Source organism: Sceloporus occidentalis, unplaced genomic scaffold (genome assembly GCF_023333645.1).
Source record: "Sceloporus occidentalis isolate IW3139 unplaced genomic scaffold, rSceOcc1.0.p SCAF_51, whole genome shotgun sequence".
Lineage (NCBI taxonomy): Eukaryota > Metazoa > Chordata > Lepidosauria > Squamata > Phrynosomatidae > Sceloporus > Sceloporus occidentalis.
In genome coordinates, this window is record NW_028317031.1 from 5051068 (window position 1) to 5070558 (window position 19491).

The 19491-nt window shown below is 39.4% G+C and overlaps 2 protein-coding genes across 2 annotated transcripts in view; both read left to right on the plus strand.

Moving 5' to 3' along the window:
- The window catches only part of LOC149288503 (cytosolic carboxypeptidase 6-like), a 497550-nt gene extending 484987 nt beyond the window's left edge, over window positions 1-12563 (plus strand). Inside the window, exons 12-13 of the mRNA XM_089491670.1 lie at window positions 12331-12427; window positions 12512-12563. Coding sequence (XP_089347796.1) covers window positions 12331-12427; window positions 12512-12563 — 149 coding nt within the window. The remainder of the gene's footprint in view (window positions 1-12330; window positions 12428-12511) is intronic.
- A 3221-nt stretch (window positions 12564-15784) lies between these two features.
- Window positions 15785-19491, plus strand: part of LOC149288505 (spermatogenesis-associated protein 6-like) — a 35641-nt gene continuing 31934 nt past the window's right edge. Inside the window, exon 1 of the mRNA XM_089491671.1 lies at window positions 15785-15814. Within this exon, the coding sequence (XP_089347797.1) occupies window positions 15785-15814 (30 nt within the window). The remainder of the gene's footprint in view (window positions 15815-19491) is intronic.

Here is a 19491-nt window from a genome sequence, read left to right on the forward strand (position 1 = left end):
ATGTCCGTACGAGTGACCAATAAAGTCGCTCGTACGGACATTTAACTAATTGAACAGGAAGGGAGACCAGTGGGATGTGCCGGGTAAGTTGCAGCATTGAGGTTTTAAAACCCCAATGCTGCAACTTACCCTGCAGATGCCACTGGTCTCCCTCCCTGTTCAATTAGTTAAAGACCAGTGGCATCTGCAGGATAAGTTGCAGCATTGGGGTTTTAAAACCCTAATGCTGCAACTTACCCTGCAGATGCCACTGGAAATCCATAGGTTCGCTGTCAGGGGTTAACTTACAAAGACCGTGCGGGTGAGCCTATCTTCAGTAGTGATCTTCAGTAGTTGGCTTCATAGACCTGCGTAATATTCTGCATTGCAACTGCTGCCGCATACTTCCATCCGTCGACGCTTTTGTCTGCTAACAAACGACTTGCATTATAATCATTAAGCTATTAGTAAGAAGCAGCCTCAAGTCAAAAATGCCAAGCATTCGTTCTCCGGCAATAAATCAACATGAAGTTCTGGGAGTATTTGTCACTGGGAAATATTAAAGCTAAGGAACGTTGCTGAAGAAGATTTCATTAGTACCAGGCTGTCTATTGAAAGTTTTAATGATTCATGTTAAAGAAAGCATGATTTGCAACATATAACTAAACACATTTTAAATAAAAGGATATGGATATAGTATTAAATGTATATGCCTTTTTTATTCCCTTTCATGTGAAAGAAAATTGGAGTGCTTGGTTCTGTACTAGAATTAGTGGACTAAGCCATCATGCAGAAACAGGTCCTGCCAAAAGCAGGTTTATGTCCCAAAAGCCCCCAGATATTCCAAATGACATCGCTGGAAACAAGGCTTACTGTAGGGCACACATTGAAAGTAGGTAGATTATGGTCAAATGTAATGGTATGTCGGTGGGAGTAGAATACTGATGTACAGAAACATATATTTGGACATTAAGCAAACAGCCAAGTTCTATTATGAATGGAATTCCTGAGGATTTCAACTTCAGGAATAACTGAGTAGAGTACATAATACATCAAGAGCTCAGCTACCGACAGTTTCCCCCATCTTATGGTGGCAGTTAGTGCTACGTTTGGGGGTTAAAAACCCATCAACATTTCAGTGCCCAAATCAGGACACCTGTGTTGGAGTCTGGATGATTAGGTGGCAGGACAGGTGCTGTCCTGGATGTGGACAGGACCATCATTCTACCATACGTGGTGCTAAGCTTCAGAGCATTGCAAGGATATCACATAGGAGCTACAACTGATTTTAAAGCTCCCAGGACTGATCATGGGAGAACACAGGATCTCGCCAGCTGGCCCTTAGCAATGGTTATCAAAAGCAGGACAATGGGGTTGCTATGTGGGACATAGCCCAAAAGTCCTGATGGGCCCACGGCAACTGGGACATTTGGGTGGTATGAACTGTAGTGCTTGTCCAAAAAACACATCATATTTCAGTAATGTTACGGCTGCAGTTCACATGAGCAATTTTATTTTTTTAGTCTATGTGTTCTGAAAGGGGTTAACTCAAGCCTCAATGATTTTCCATTTTTGTTTTTGAAATTGTGGTTTGCAGGGATTTCTCAAGCACCCTCTGTTGTCATTATTTTGAGTGGTATGAAATTAATATTAGCTTGAAGAAACAGGTAATTATTCCCCCTGTTTTGTTATTTGCACCTATAATTAGCGCTTTACCTGCTGGGAGCCATAAACCGAAGCAATTACGCTTTGTTAAATTGCTGATTGATACCAAAGAAATCTGAAAATAAGATTTTTTTTTCTACCTGCTCTGCTAGTCCAATTTGTCCCCTCTGGCTACTTAAAGGTTAAAATAGAAACCAGATTGCTGTATTATGACACTTTGATCAGAGTTAATTATACGTTGTATATTTTAGAAAAAAAAAAAAGTAATTTCTCTTGATTGCATATTACAGGGTTGGAAATGAAACAAACAAAAAATAAAACCCAAGATTATATTAGCTCATTGTTACCAGCATATGCTATTTCCCTATCATGGGAAGCCCCATGGAATAAAATATATTTTTCTGCTTGCATGTAAAATTGATTCTTTAGGGCAATGCTAATAAAGTCCTTTTCTCCATAGACTTTCATTAGTCAGCATGTTAAGCTTTGTGATTAAGACTGAGGCTTTCTACTGTTTACCACGGGCAGTATGATAAGACTTCAGGGTTTGTCTAGTAAATCAGACTACAATAACAGAGCTAGAACATATACAAATAACTAATACACAGCTCTCCGAAAACATTACATTTTCTGAAAACAAGCACACACTGGGTCCAAAAACATGCACTGCTGTAGGCATGAAATACGTTTAAAATGTCTATATTACTAGATTGCTGGTTGAATAATGGACAGATAATAATAAGACATACATAACACCTTTATTTCAATTGAGATATCATTCCTCTGTGTTCATTCCATCTTATTACAGCAGTAAATTGCAACCTTATGTAGGGAAATTTGTAAGGACAGGCATAATCCTGTGTACTGGGTTTAAAACTTAGATAAATACACAAGACACCTAATCGTGTTAGAAAAAGCTAGAAAGTTCAAAATAAAAGGATAATACATTATCAAATAAAATGTAACCCAAGTATTCACCAGCTCAGACACTGTACATCCACCAGTTTGTAACCAAGTCTTTACATTTCGAATTAAGATCCTGGAAACACCACAAAGGCTCAAAGAGGTGGATTACGAAACTTTCAGGTTTTCCACCACCATGGTCTCGGTTTTCTTTGATAGGGGCAGAGAACATTTCATGTGTGCAATTAGTTGTAGAAATCTGTCCTAAGCACTTCTACTCATTAGATGTAGCCATGATATATGAATGTATCTTCTTCTGTGGTCCTACTTTTTTGAGTTGACCCAGCTTTTGCTGAAAAGCGCAAGGGAACCTTATTACCCAGTAGGACAATATGGGCTAACATCCCCTAGGACAAACAGGGAAAAGAAAAAATGACGGTGCGCTAAGCTAGTCTCAGGCTCAAATAATACAAATGTATAATATGAAGCCTACCAAACAGTGTGAGCATGCTGCAAATACAGTGTGTTGGCTGTACAATGTATACAAAAAACAAAATACTGTCTGCGCTTCTCACCCTAATAAAACTGGCAACAAATATATAAACATAATATAAATGAGAGGTTTTGGTTATATGAATTGGCCAAAGCATAATTAAGCTCACCCGCCACGTCAAGGCACACTCTCAATAGGGTGAGATCCTACTCTCACCTCCTACATAGTGGGCACACAAAGCAGTTTATACGGCTACCAAAACCTTATTAATGTGTTGGGGGAGGTGCAATTAAACCTCCTCCCCTAGGACAAGTCAACTTGATCAACTTAGGCTAGAATACCCCACTTGGAGAACGCGAACTGTTTATGGTATTGGTGAAAATGAGAAGGAGGTGACATTGTACTCTTTTACAATAAGGATGATTGAGTAGACTGTAGTAGCCAGACCCTAATAAACGTATAACGCAGTGATTCAGTTCACGAGCTGTAGAGATTGAGTCTACAGATCATCATTAGGCAGCTAAGCCTTGAAAAAAGTTTTGCGCTGGAATTTGTAAAATAATATTTTTTAGGCCTAACGTTGAACTAAGTTCCTCAGACTTTTGGGCCTGTCATGTTTAATGGGTTGACAGTAACACTTTTATCATTTAATGCTTATTTATGTAAATATAGAATTGTTTTAAAGTCTGGAAGCCAAGTCCCTTTTTTTATTAAACAGCATTTGATTTTAGAACCGAGAGAAACTGAATATCACACATACATATTCATCCTGATAAGGTCTTCCTTATACATCAGTATGATGAACAACCTTGATTTCTATTCATGTTTTCCGGAGATGATAGCCTCACATTTGCTGGCAGACTCTTGAATTAGAATTTATTTAATACAACGGTGACTCGGGGTTTTGAGAGCCCATAAGCAAAAGATGTTGGTGGCGACATCTCTGACACACGGCCTGAATTATAAATAAACTAAGTCTGTGGTGCCCACGTTTGTTCTTAAAGTCCCCAAATAGTTGAGGATTTTCAGATTTGCCCACGTTATTCCATAGTTAGTGTGATGCTATCAAAAAGACTAAGGGAACCACCAGTAATATGACGAGGAGTTATTGAGGCTCCAAACCTTTGGAGAAGACAGTAGTAGGGGAACCATTAAATCAAACCCTTTTCTCTTTCTTGATTTGTAGTCAAATTTATGCTAAATCTATATCGTCTCAAGGTCTCCCTAAGCTGTTGCCTATAGGGTACCATAACTGATGACTTGATTGGTCGAGAATTAAGTTTAGGTGACCAATCTGAAGTCCAATTTCCAGCAAGGCTCTGTTTATCTGTGGTTTTGCAACAATGAATCCCGTATGTGACTTGGAGCAGCTAATGTTTGGAAACCTTTAAATTACGAGCCTAAATTACCATCCTTCTTGATTTCCATTTGCAGCACTAATTAGCAATGTTAATTGGATGTTTGATACAAGCAGCAATCTAAATGCCGCCCATTCAAGTTCAAAATTATTAATGAGTTTGGCAATCTCATTGTCTGACGAGCATCAAATTATATTGTTTTACTTGTAGTTTTTTAAAAGCAGCGTAGGAGGAGACGGTGAATATTTAAATGTTTTTTTTTTCAGCACGCAGAGATGATACATTGCAGTCTCAATATTATTGAACCGCTGGATGTCAATGTTATTTAGTAAGGCTCATTTGTACTAGAGTTTTGGAAAGACAAGGTTGTTGCCAGGAAGTAGTTGTAGAAAAAAAGTTAATTTAAAAAAAAAAATGCTAATCACTAGTAATCCTTCAAATCAAACTCTAAATTGCGGTCATTTGAGAACATATCTAAGAATTTAAAGCGGTACTTCCACCAAATTATTATCACTGCCTAATATCAGTTAAAAAGAAAGTTTGGAAAAAAAAAAATTGCCCTATTTTGTTTTTTCTTTTTTAAAAAGCTGCATATCTGTGGTCTTGGCCCAATATACTAGACAAACACCTTGACTCCCTATGATACTGTCTTGTGGTAAGCAATATAATGTCTCAGTCTTAATAGCCCAGTCAAATTTTCTGTCTACTGACAATCTATGGAGATATGGACTTTGTTTGCTTTGTCATAAAGTATCAGCTCAGTGTGGTGTTTGAGAAGGGAAAGGAACCCAAAATATCACATGGCTGACAACAATGGCGGCCTCCACGTCTGCAGATGACGTTCTATGGGACTTTCCTTTTAATATTGTCTGATAAAACCTGTACTTAGACCATTTCAGATAGTTTCAGCCAATCTGGGACGGAATTAATTAATTCATAAATGGTTTCACCCAAAGCATTTCCATTTGTTCTTTGAGAAAACAAAGGGCCGGTTTTAGAACTGACACAGGATGGTAACATGGTAGCTAGATAATGAAGGATCTTCTGAAATGATATTAATAAATTAATGTACTGAAATTAATTGTAACTCTGTTAAACAATAGACTACTCTTCCCTGAGCAGCTTGTAATAGACTTTCTGGTGTTATACTAATTGCAAGGTATATATTGTTTGTTCACAGTTTACGGTACTCTAGACGAGGTCCGACTGGATCACACAGCCACCTCCATCCATGCATCAACTAACAGGCATGGGCAAACAAAAGTCCCCATATAAAAAGGAGATAGGGAATCAAAAAGTGATACAACCCATATCCCTATTTCCACCATTACAAGCTTTAAACATTTTGCAAGCCTTATATTCAGAGCAAGGATTTATTGGCATGCGTTTCTTGTTACCGTCCTTCAACAACCTAATGCAGGTCTTATTATTTATTTGCTTGTATTTACTATTTCGCAATATTACACTTTACTTCAGTAAGAGGCACCAACGATTCTCGACAGACTGGCTTATCAGCAGTAAGTCCGCCCAATTTAGCCCAATTTTGCACAGCTGACATATGTTGATCAATAGCGAGTTCTGAATTTAACAAGCATAGAATTTCAATTAAACTGAATTAGGGATGTGGCGAGCCTCGCACCCCTTGACAGAGAGGGCTGCTTTGCAAACAGTAGCGCAGAGCTTCCCTGCCGTGCCACGCTGCGTCCGCGCTCTGCATTCAGAAGAGGTCGGGCTTTCAATTTCTCATCTGCGATTAATGCTTTACCAAAACCGTGTCATTAAAGAAAATTGTGTTTCTTTGTTTTTCTTCGCCGGATTTTTGTAGGATATTAACACTTTAACTTTCAGAGAGATCACGGGCAAAAAGGAAATAAAGTATTTTTTCCAAATATTGAAATGGATAAAAGAGACCATCACATGAAAGTTTGGGGGTATAGGATGATGTTGAACCCCAGGCTTTTTGGCTGCTTCAGTTTGAGCAAAGTAGGCTGAATGAAAATGGTTTAAACGAGTTCGACTTATTTTAGCAGAGAATACCGAATTTCTGGTCTGAGGCTTTCTGGGACTGGAATTAAGCAAGTAGTTCAATCTTGCAGTATAAAAACATGGCCTTTAAAGTGATTGAATGGAAACGTACCCATTGTACAGTGCTACGGAATTTGATGGCGCTATATAAAACAATAAATAATAATAATAACTTTGCTAAAGCTCAGTAATCTTTCAGCTTGTAATTTTGGGGGGGGTATTGTAATTGTTTTGGAGATATTCACTTTATAAAGTTAGCTGAGCTGAGATAAGTGGCAGCCTGTGGCAGAGCCAGCATTATCTAATCAATGTTCTGTCCTGGAGTTCTCTCCTGGATTTAAGCTCTATTTTTTTCCTAGTATATGTTCAGCTGCATATTAGTCATTGAGTCATGTGTAAGCGTTCTACTTGCATTAGCGCGGCCAAATCTATAGACAAACACTATGACTAAGGGTAGGCTACCTAGAGATCCCCCGTCTTCTCGGGGAGTGTATAGGGCAGGGCTTGCCACATGCGAGGGCACCGCTAGGTCTGTGTGTACGGTGGGGTTAGCCCCAGAAAGTCTGCGAGGGAACTGGGCAGAAACTAGGTGGATAAGAACCACTTGACCCATCTAACCTGCCTACTTTTCCAGATGTATATCGGTCCTTTCTCTTGTCTTAGAATCAGTATAGCTTTATGCATGTTTAAATTCCATCATGGTACTAGCCTCTACCACTTATGATGGAAGGCTGTTCCATTTATCCACCGTCCGCTCAGTAAAGTGAAGCTTACTTACATTACATCTGAGCTTTCGATCCTCTACACTGCTGCCCAACCACAGAAAGAAGAAACTGACCCAGAGGCCAGTGAAGGTACACATATACTTTGTTATTTGAAGCATACTTCAAAGTGGTGGAAAAGGAACATTACGATGAAGAATATTCCTTTAATTGCTGTTAATTTAGCCTGAGTGGATGAACATCCTCCGTGGCACTCCAAGCTAGGACGGTACGTACGACAATTTCAAGAGTGAGAAGTTGGTTATTACCTTTTCAGTCATAAAGTTAATGAGAGTTCCACAGTGTAATTAATTTTCTGAAATTTATGTGCGGCGGTCCCCGTAAAGTCAAGCATTTGGCTTTTTCTTAATGGATGTTATTTTAAAATCTTTTTAACTCCTCAGATACCAAAAGGAAGTTCAGCAAATTCACAGCGAAATTAGCAGGGCAACTCAAGCATTTATATGCGCCTTGATTCATATGATGGATGACTGTCCCCTTTAAATGTATGCAAATGTATGGAAGGATTCGATAGAAAAACCCCTTCTACATTTCTCCTCTTTCCTCAAGCCATCCTCTTGGCTTGGTAAAACATCTGCTCACAAGTGTGCACTCGTGGTATACTCACTACCTGCCAGCTGCGGCACTAATTTGCTCAATATTTCCAAGGGGTCTAACTAGATCCCCGCGTGCCTGTGCAGAAAGTGCTCCTATTGATTTCAAGGCTGGAAGAACTGGCCCAAGAAGGGTTGGTGGTCCTCCTAAAGGAGGGTACTTCAATATACATTCTTCAATGGTGGGGCCGCATAGGAGCACTAGAGTGTTCCTTAAATCCTAACAAGGCCCTGAAGAAACCTCTGCTCGAAGGGTTCCATTCTGTGGTTGATATGCTCTTTACAACAGCCTCTCGGACAGTTCTGAAACAATAATTGGACAGAGGACGTTTACCTTCACCCATAGAATGAACTCATACTCCTGCCTGATGATCCAGACACTGAACTTGGACTGCCTGCCATGACTTATTGACTGTTATTGACTTGCGCAAAATGCTGCCGCTAGATTTTTTGACTACCGCTTTGATTGAAGACAGGGAATGGTTCGGTCTCCAAGATCTTTACCTCTGTCGCAAACACAACAATACCGTACAGATGAAGAATGTTCAGACCTGTAGGATGCACAATATGTATTATTGGAAGAAGAAAAAATATTGGTATAGCAAATCATGTGTAATGTATTGTACATATCACAATGTATATATATATATATATATATAAAATATATATATATTAAAGAAATTACGGGAATATTGTGCTTAGACCATGTAGAAAGACATTTACAACATATACTCAAAAGAAAGAATTCCAAATCACAATTTACAACAGTCAGACATAAATATGAGGGAAACATAATAACTCAGACTGTTAAACCATTAAACACAATCTTTTTCTGATATACATTTTCCTATTAGAAAAAAGTAACATGTTGATCTTACAGTATTTAGCCTATATTGGTGACTGCATTCCACCGCCCCACCTTTCTCGCTCTGCTTAGTTGAGAGTTATTATTTCTCTGCTAAAACCCTAAATCTCTTTTAAAAGACTGCAGGTTTTAATTGAAAATTCTCAATCAATCCGCTCCTCCCTCCTCTTTGCCGTTCCCTGCGCTCTAACACTCAGCCCCATTTGCAGTAAATAATCTTTAGATCGGCTTCCTGCTCCGAGAAATAAATAATTTGGAATTTGTTGTATCCCATGTGATCTCTCGGCTTTAAATCACTGAATTTCGTACTGAGCTCAGACACAGGAAAAAAAGAGGAGTCCATTGAAGCAACTATTACTTACGAAGACTGCATTTTTATGGAATGAACAGTTAGCACTTCTATGTTTGAGACAGCCCTTCTGAAACAAATTAAGTACCTCGAGTAACTATACACCGGGCTTGTCGGGAAACGTACACGTAAGGTGTCTTAAGTGTACTTCTTATTTTTACGCTGTTCCACTGTTTTCAGAAACGTCTTTCCCAGGATTACTTTCTGAGATTGTTTCCATAGATTTCTAACCCATTCCAGTATAAAAACACTTCAAAAAGTATGATACTGCTATATGCTCCATGACCAACTATTGCAATCTTTCCAGGGTTGACCCAGAGTCTCCGACACTGCTGCCCCAGTGTTTGGCCATACCCACTCCATGCCAACTTTCCCTGCTACTTAATAATTTCTGGGACGAGCCCTGTCTCAATTTGGGATAGATCCATGCCTACACTAGTCCTACACCAGGTCAATAGGCCAAACTGGTATAGAGAATATCCCCTGGGCCAGTGTCCAATAAACTTCAACATCATTCCTATACGGACGTAGCGTATGGCCACATATATCATGCATGATTACATCCACCAGTCGACCAGATTTATCAGTGGGTGGTATGCCTTGTCACCAGCTTGCCAAGCATTTCCCTGGTGTGGCTGATGGACAATCTGGGCCTAATGAGGCCTAGGAGTAATCATTATTCCGATCACAGTACATGTGTGTGATCATCCAGTACATGTTAAATTCCAGTACAGTTATAACTTGAGAGCCATTGGGGGCTTTCTATAACATTCAGCCTTTCAGAATACCTATTAGACTTATATTATTGATTTAATATATCTGAGCGAGGCATGGTCCTCCTTATTAAAACGCTGTAGAATATGTCACCGTTCTGAATATGCAGAATGTAATTACAATTGCTATCCTACAGCTTGATCCAACCAAGAACAGTCATTGATCTAAGCGAGCTAACTGATATTTTAGAAAGGGGCCCATGAGATCTCTTTAGGTGACTTGACAGGAGCATAGTCGATCCATGTGCCCCTTGTGGAAAAAATTCCCAGCATACCCAAACCCCCCAAATTAAGACGAGGACACCAAATTGGAGTGGAAAATTATTTATAAGTCCACAGCTTAAACACCAATACACGAAAAATCATTGTCACACAAAATACAATATAACAATAGTATCCAAACGCCACCCACCATGACAATGACCCCAAACAATAAATTAACAATAAACCAAAAACATAACAATAAAGTGCCAATACTTTACTTTGCCACAAATCCTACTAGGGGTATACCTAGATACCCCTACACCCCCAGGTTCTGAGCCACAGACCAGCTCGAAACCTACAAAAAACATACCAACCAACAACCTTCATTTAACTTTTACCACTCAGACCCCCATTCAAAACTCTCCAAACTTGCCTCTCCACCCCGCCGCTGTGACAAAACGGGGAAAACACCCCCCCCAAACCATAAATAGGGAGGGAGGGAGGGACAACCACAGGTCTGAAAAGCAGATTAAAAAGTGAGCTCACAAAATGGCTTCCACTCTTTATAAGACCCAACCCCCTAACCAGGCAAACCAATTAAATTAAAACAAAACTCCTAGGGCTCACCTCCTAGCCCTGTCAAGGCTCCCTCCACTAAGCTGCGCATGTTCCAGAAGCTTCATGAGCAATTGTAAGTAAGGAAGAGCGTCTCGAAGAAGCTGTGCTTGTTCTCAAGAGCAAATAAAATAAATTGTAATCGGCTCTGTAAACTTACAGGATTGTGATCCACTAGGTTTCACCATTGGGCCTACCTTTGCTACACTTTTTGAGTTTTATATTACGCATAGACTGTGTTTCTGGATTAGCCTCTGAAAGATCTAATTCCAAGTACTAATATTAGTTCATCGAACTAGGCTATTTTTGGTAAAAGGAGACTCCATCCTCATAGCATTCAAGAAATAAGTTAACAACATTATCCAGGAAACAAGCAAATGCCCTTCACAAAGGAAATTAGAAAAGAAAAAAATCTATATTATTGGCAAATGAGGAACATTGTTGATTTAATACGTAATTGCGACTTCACCTTACGATTGTTTAAAAGGATCTGTTGAAGGGATTTCTAATTGTGATAGAAAAATAGCATTAAACGAAAGGCTGCATTTCTGAGTGCAAGCAACAAAAGATAAATTCTGCTAAATCGGTGTAGGAAAGCTAATCTGATTAGATGTAGAAAGCAATCAGGAATTAGAGAGATTTTCCTTCAGTGAGATAAAATTCCAAAAACCTTATGTTATTCCATGGAGATTCATTGTCACGTCATGTGTATGTTATAACAAATTTCCTAAAATTACTTTGAAACCAAGCATCCCGGACTTAACATTACATAGTACATCTTGATCAAGTGTGTAGTACATAGGAACAGTGACGATTTAACAATATATAACTGTTTGTACGCCGAACTTCTTATATCTGGACCACCACATCTACTACAACCACATTGTCTACTAATGTGTCATAGCTCAGCTGATTCATTTTATTGGTTGATGACCTCATATAAGGTTTTTTACAGCATGAGATTGTTTAAAAGGAAGACATAATCTATAGGTTTTGAGCTATAGTTTTACGAAGTCCTATGTATTCAGTAAGAAGACGAGTCACCTAAGAATAGAGATGACTGACCAACTAATAAAAGCAGGTATTGACTCACGCATAAGTCAATAGTAAGACCCCACTTTGGGTGCGAGTCTGGGAATCTGATCTCAAAAATGACACGATTGAGGTTGGAATTCTCTTTGATGTGGGTTTTTGCCTTCTTCTGGATCAATAGAAAGGTTGATGGACTTGTGTCTTTTTTGTAACCTAAATTACTATGTTAGTTCAAGCTGAGCCACTCAGATCCAGATCCCCTTTTGGGTATGAAGTCCTTGTGTACTATCGGACTTGAAGCCATCCACGGCATTTTAGCCATTTAACTTTTAATTGTTCCCCTTTGATAAACCATGTTAAAAGATGTACCGGAAGCATGACCACAATGACTAGGTTGGGTTTGGTTCCAGAGTGTTATACCCTTGTGCCATTTTTGTGCTTGTTAGACACAAACATCTTTTTAATCGTAGTGATGACCCTCACTGTTCTAAAGGTCCATTTCAAGTTAGCAATTTGCCATTTCAGGGACTAGGTGGAAAAAAGAAATGTGGAGAAAGACCTCATATGGCATATAGAACTACTAACTTCAAGTTAAATAAATGCGCAGTACAATTTAAATTGCTCTTACTTAAATCAAATAATCACCCTGTATTATTTTACATCCCTCAAGAATTTCCTTAATTAAAGATCTCAGATATGAAGCTTGGAAGAAACGTAGCCAGGACTTTCATGGATTATTACCAACTTAACAGCATGACGGAGGGTCTGGGAACACCTGTTCCTTATACACGGTAAGAATATTTTAAAAACAACATATCCAGTAGGTGTTCTTATTATTCTTGCTCATGCATAAATGTTCAATGCATTTCATACAGCTGTACAATACAAGCACCAAATACTTTTACTGAGGTTTTACAGGAAGAATAATCATTTCACAAATGACCATGTTAAAGGAGCAATAAAGGAAAACAACAATACATTCTATAAAACAATTATTTCACTATAAAGCATTATTTCACTATACACACACCAAGGAACTATCCGGGTTTGACCAGAAAACTCTGAATAAAGCCTAGTGTCCCCGGGTTTCTTCTTTGTCCAGACAGACCAGCTGTGTTTGGCCATGTCCACTCTACCTACTTTCCTCCCATTCCTCACTCGCCAAACAGTGTCTGGGGTTAGCCATACCCCTACATGTGTAATATGTCATAATTTTCAGGAAAATCCAAAAAAGAAAACAAATTCCAATTTAGCATTAGATAGTAGAATTGCTGGCTGGGGCCAGATTTTCCATAGATGATGTATGTCTAGAGTAGGGTTACCATGTTGAGGGTCACATATACATTTCACATGTTGAAAATCAGTGGCAATATATTTGGGAAACTGGTTCCCTTCAGCGAGTTTATACATCCTACATACTGCAGGGCAGCATAGCACTGGACTTGAAATATAAATGTGTCTTGGAACAGCTGGCTGATATGGCAACCCTACTCTAGAACACAATTAATTTGAGGCTAAAGGTGATCAGTTTAAGAAAAAGTATCACCTATTCTTGCATATGCCCCACTCATAATGGTGCTTATTTTCACTCATTATGTGTGGTTCTATTCATACGCAACTGATCTTCTAACCTTGTCCCACCACCTAAACCTCCATTAATTAATTTTTTGACCATGTAGGTATTAGCCAGTTTGTGCATAGAGCTGGGGATAGAAAACCAGACCTGGAGATAGAGTTTTAAATCTGAGTGACTTTCTAGAAGTCACTTTCTAGCAATAAACACACCATTTACCTGCTCGGTTTTCTTTTGTTTTTTGTATTGCCACCTGCATGAACAAGCTACAAGGAGATGAGAGCGTCCACTGAGGCGTGTAGGCCAATTGTGCAGAGCAAGATAAGAATACAGAATGAATACGGAGAAAGCCAGGGAAAGGGTCATTGCACCCAATGCACAACCAATGTTCTCTGATCTACTTGGCCTTTATACTGACAGAGTTCATATTACTCTGTCTGACCCTATTACATACAATCAGACTTATTTGTGGTGGGCCGTGCAAGGTGAATTTCATGGCTTTTCAGCAGGAATCATCAACCAGTGACCGGAAAAACTTTCAATTTATTTGAAGATTGAAGAATATAAGCTGTACACAGGAATAGACTCTAACCGATTATTACTTCCAAGGATGAGGGTGGAAAAGGGTGGGAGGTCCTGAATTAGTCCGCTTTATGTTCTACCAGGAGCTCAGTAGGTTGTAATGAAATAGAAACATTTTTCAGGAGCAATACCACTTAATTTTGTATTAAGAAGCACTGACTTCTGGGAACCTCTGAACGGGAATATATGCTCAATACACCGGTATTCCTATCCTGATCGCCTATCAATACTAAAGAGCCAAAGAATTTGAATGCGTTGGAAGAGGGTGCCGGGAATACCCGGAGTCTTTGTCATCTACACATGACACATTGTGTTTCTATTTGCTGCACCTCTAAGTTGGGAACATAGAGACGCATTGCCTAGTAAATGTTCAAAAAAAATCATATTGTCTCACTATGGTGCACCCCATCAAACTGTACTGTGTGGTGCACTGATTTACGGAAGGTGCCCTCCACTAATATTAGCACTCGCGGTAAATATGAGCAAAATATGAGAAAATATGATCTTTTCTTCCAAAAATACACAAAAATACTCTACTTTCATGGATATCAAACAATTGCAAACACAACACAGGTTTATCCAAAGACATGTGAAATATAGTGGAGGGTACTGTAGATCCATACTACTACATATCTCCCAAGTGTCCCTCTTTAAGAGGGACAGTCCCTCTTCTGGACCACTCTGTTCAGCTTTTCTTTCTTGTTATCTCCTCTCCTCTTTCTTCGAAGCTTTAAGACCCCTTTAGTCTGTCTGCAGTCACAGACACTGACATTGAAGAATAATGAGCCGGGGAATCCAAGGATTATTATTATTATTATTATTTTTAAATATCACTATAATTCTTAAATAAAAGCCAGGCAAGCTCCAAAAACAAAGGGATGGTTTGCTTCTTCTCCCTTCTTTGTCCCTGTCCTTTGTGCGGACACTAATAAAACAATAATTTCATTATGTGAATCCAGCATTCTTGTTTATTCCAATTACCATGTATATACCTTACAGTTTTTTATTGTATAACATTTGGATTATAGATTACAGTTAATGGCTGAATTACTCTCGGATGAAAATAGCTATTTGAAAAGCCATCGCTTTATTTCCCCCCGCTCTCCACAAAACAGCTTTGAAAATGTTATGCATAAAATGTGAAAAACCTGTTTCCCATTCTCTTAATAACCCGCAGAGTACACAGTATGATAACGCTCCATTCTGACCAACTCGCTAATTACCCGGAGATTTCTGCTTAACATTGGGGTCGCTTTGCCTGCATTTGCAGAAAACCAATTATAGTAAGGTCAGGCTTTCTCTGTCACGGCGCAGAAATAAATGTTTATGAACTAGTTATTACCAATACTATTACTACAGCAACATGGCGCTAACAGATTCCTCAACACAGTGTATTACGAAGCACATCACAAGCTATCCAGTTATTCCATCAGGAACCAAATGGAAATTAGACTTAAAAATAGAGCCCTAATTAACTTTAATAGATGTGCAGTCCTAGTGCATGCATCATAATGAACAGTGGCAGGTAACAATTGTCTTGATACATGTTAGCAAAACAAAACGGTAAGAAGCCATTTTGGATTGTTAATAGACCCTATACGAGGCTTTTACTCTGGCGGTGATATATCTGGGATGGGTTCTACTTTAGGCAGTACCCCAGTCACCCCAACCGCTTACCTCTGCGGCCACCGTTCTCTATGCCGAGTGTCGGGATATGACGCCAAATCTTGGCGTCAATGTATTTTAAGGAAGCTTCAGGTGGAGTAAGGTCCCTGTGGGGGCTGCGTTGGTTGGCACAGACCTCTATAGTGCATATGGTCTGGTTACAAGGGAGATCTGTTATGTCCCCAACTGGCACATAGGTCAGTGGTGTGCTGGGAAGTCTGGCCCGGCCTGTATACCTATAACTTATACAGGGCTTCTTAGCAATTCATAATGTCTGAAAGCACAACTCTTATGTGAAGAAGTGCCACTGCGCATTCTGATGACGACAATGGCGGGCTGGGGAGTTTTGAAACAAAAGGTACAAAGTCATCAGCAAGTGGTGGTGATAAGCCGAACGATTTAGTACCCTTAACAGACAGACAGTATGCTATCCAGCACTGCCCAACACACAATAAATTGACCGTAACCCACAATTGATCGGGGGATTGATTCTTTCACGGTGTAACTGCTGGTTGATACGATTTCTAATGATCCAACTCTATGAGGCGCCTTTCTGTTTATTAACTCTGTGGCCTTCAAAGTCAAGCATGAGCCCAAGTGGTGCATCAATAATAAATTCAGACATTCTGATGAGCCCAGCTGTGGTTATTAAGGGGAAACACATTCTTCTGTTTTTTTATAATTAATAATCCGCATAATTAGGCAAACGTTAGATGGCATTGTCTAAAACCTATTTTTATCTTATTTTATTCCCATAAACTTCTTTTATTGGCGGGCTGGGAGGCTGCCATTGTTGTCAGTCATTTGATATGTTGGGTGGCTTTCCCTGCTCCACACCACGCTGAGCTGACTATTTACAGCAATGCTAATCAAGTCCATTCTGCCACAGACAATCATTATCCACAGTAGTCAAGACTGAGCCTATTTACCACAGGCAGTATGACAGGGAGTCAGAGTGTTTGTCTGGGCTAACGTACCAAAGCTACAACAAATACAAATGGCTACTTTGCTTGAAAACATGATATTAAGCAAAAAAAACTGAAAAGAAAACATCACAATAGTTTAAAAAAAAACATTATTAGCTACTAGTTATAAAAATATGGGTCATCCCCTTTAGGGAACGGTAGGGGGTTGCAGTAACCCTTTTTTGGGGGGGGTTGTGATAATGCTTTAACCCTTTACATTGCTACATGAGAGCTAAACAACATATATTAATCAGACTCTTACTGTATAACTGAGACCCTTTGAGATTATATTTGCTATGGAAAGCTTCAGATGAAAGAAAGGGTTAAGAGGCTGTGATTTAGCGTGAATTGCAGGCTTTGTTGGGAGGTTTGGACACGATGTTTAATTAGAATATACTGTTTCTGTTCGGCTGTGTAATTAAACCAGGGGGACTCAACACCTTGTTGTTTTATGTCCATTAATGCTTATTTAAACCAGTATTAAGGCCAGGAAGCTTTGGAAGGACTATATCAGGAATCTATTTTCTGTAACACAGCTGGATTTAAGTCTAAACAAAACAGCAATACCAGCGAAGACAAGGAGTTAGCCTTTGATAATCTATTATAATAATGGAGAGCTAAGGAATTAACCGTTTCAGCGGAAATGTGAAGTCTGCTCAAAAGAGGGGGGGGGGGCTAACTTGTTTTGCTCAAATATTCTCCAAGCGGACACAACATGAAAAACAGAGAATCTTCTGCGTTGCCCTGAGAGTTAGGGTGAATTTACGGTGCGGTAATGTCCCAGGAAGTGCATGTTAAACTTTGAAGCCAACCCGAAAACAGAACCAATCCCACACTCCGCACATTGGATGCACTCAAACAGTTAATTCAAGGATATCAATTTCCCTCTGGAATGTGATTAATGGTTAGCACCTTGGGAACGGAGTTAACCTTTATAAGATAAGAATGAGTTAAATAATTTTTCACAAACCATGGAAATTAGAATTCTACAGACATAACATTTAATTAAAATATCGCCGATTAAGGGCTAATTATACGGCGTCTTCTTTTCGTCCCTAGCGGAAAAAAAATCCCTGCCCCTTCCCCCAAAGCCCAGCCATGTCACCCTTTTAATAATTCTAATCTGTCATCTCCCACCTACACGCTGTACAATATCTGCACAGAACATTAGATGCGGCTGTCATAAAAAAAAAATATCGAGCCTTTCCATCGACACAATGCGTAGGATCATCGAGATGTGTCCATTAAAAGCGAAATTCTTACAAACTGTACGGCTTGGACAGCCTCCCGCAGAGGGCTTACAAAAATATCATTTTGCTACAATTACCCTGTCGAGTAGTTAGAAATCAGAATATACGGTTAGTACCAACAATGCATTATGTTTTCCAAAGCAAAACAGCGGTGTAGTGTTAGCTCCCCAGCATGCAGGCTGTGCAATATTACCACTGCAAGCGCATTAGTGAGTACGCGGCCCGATCATAAATACACGTTATGGTTTTACAACTCCGCTTGGTAAAAACATACGGGGATGATTATATTTTCATGTTAAAGGAGCTGCTATAAATAGAAGCGGCAGCGATGAGAGATCGAGAATTAAAATACGAGCTGCAATGTAAAAATATGTATATCGTGAACAAGAATACAATATAGATGATGTATTTTACAAATATATATATATATGTGAATTTAGCGTTTTATTATGCATTCCATATTTGTAATGTCTAAATTGAAATTGCCGGGGGGCAATTTTACATGTTGTTGACATGTTGCATGTTGACATGTAAAGTGCTGCCCCCTGCAGTATTTGGAATGTATAACGGAGTAACTCAGAGGAGGGTAACCAGGGAAGTCAATCATTTGTATCCCAGCAAGAGCAAGCAGATAGCAAACATGGTTTTTCACTTTTGATAAATGGTACTGTGTGTTAGAGGGGGTATCTGTGCCTAACCATTACACCCTCAGGGTAGAAAGCTATAGATAGAATTTGCTGCAACGCCTGCTTTTATGTTACTACTTATGGATCAGTCATGTAAAAAGTGAATTAAAAGGCAATGAGATAAGCTATTTAAAGTGTCTCAACCCATGTATCCGTTTCAATTTGCCCCGGGCTGGTACCATTTGTCCGAACAGGGGGTCATGTTATGCAATGTTAAAGGACCCTATTGTAGTAGCGCAGCAGCATGCACATGTGAGCCTTCCTAATAATAATAATAATAATAATCAGAGTCACTTTCCTCTCCTGCCAACAGGTGGTGCTACGGGGATTTTTATTTTACAATAAATCCACTTTATTAAAGCAACCCTCTTCTATTTTTTACTCCACTAACTAAAACATCTCACTTTTGAAATTAACAAGAACCCACATAAGGAATGGACGCCTACCTGGAGCCTCCTTCTTAGAACTGACCTGCCAAATACCACCAGCCATAACCAAATAAACAAACCGGTGGGTCGGGCACCAGAATTCCACAACTATGGCTCACTTTACATAGTGCTTAATCCAATCAACCGCAGATCTGGGTTGCCCTCAAACTCCATCTCTCAGAGGCAGGAGCCCAATGCTAGCACCTTCTCTTAACTGAGCCTTGTGGGCTGTCTGAGCTTTATGCTAAGACCACTCTATCGGCATACTGTATCACTACATTGTGCAGGGAACGATGATTACCTGATCATTCCACAAGATACAAGTGATGTATAATGTATTTTATCTTCTTCCCTAGCAGAGAGAAACCTCCAGCCATCACCGGAATGTATCAACCTGGAACTGGGGTGACACGTAGAAACCGCAAGAGTTCAGCTAACAGCAAGGAGCCACCAAAGTCTTCTTAAAGAAGAAAGAAAAAAACGGGCAAAAACAAATCGGCTAAACAAAGTTCCACTGAAGTGTGTTACACCTTTCTGTGGCACGAAGCTAATGCTGTCCTCATTTTTACACACAGCGGCTAAAAAAGTTCCATCTTCTGTTACAATACTAATATAATTTGCCTGCCGCACAGAAACGGATGGCTTATTTATTCAGACGCGTTTAATTTCTGTTGGATTTCTATTTGTTGGTCGCTTGCTTTTTATG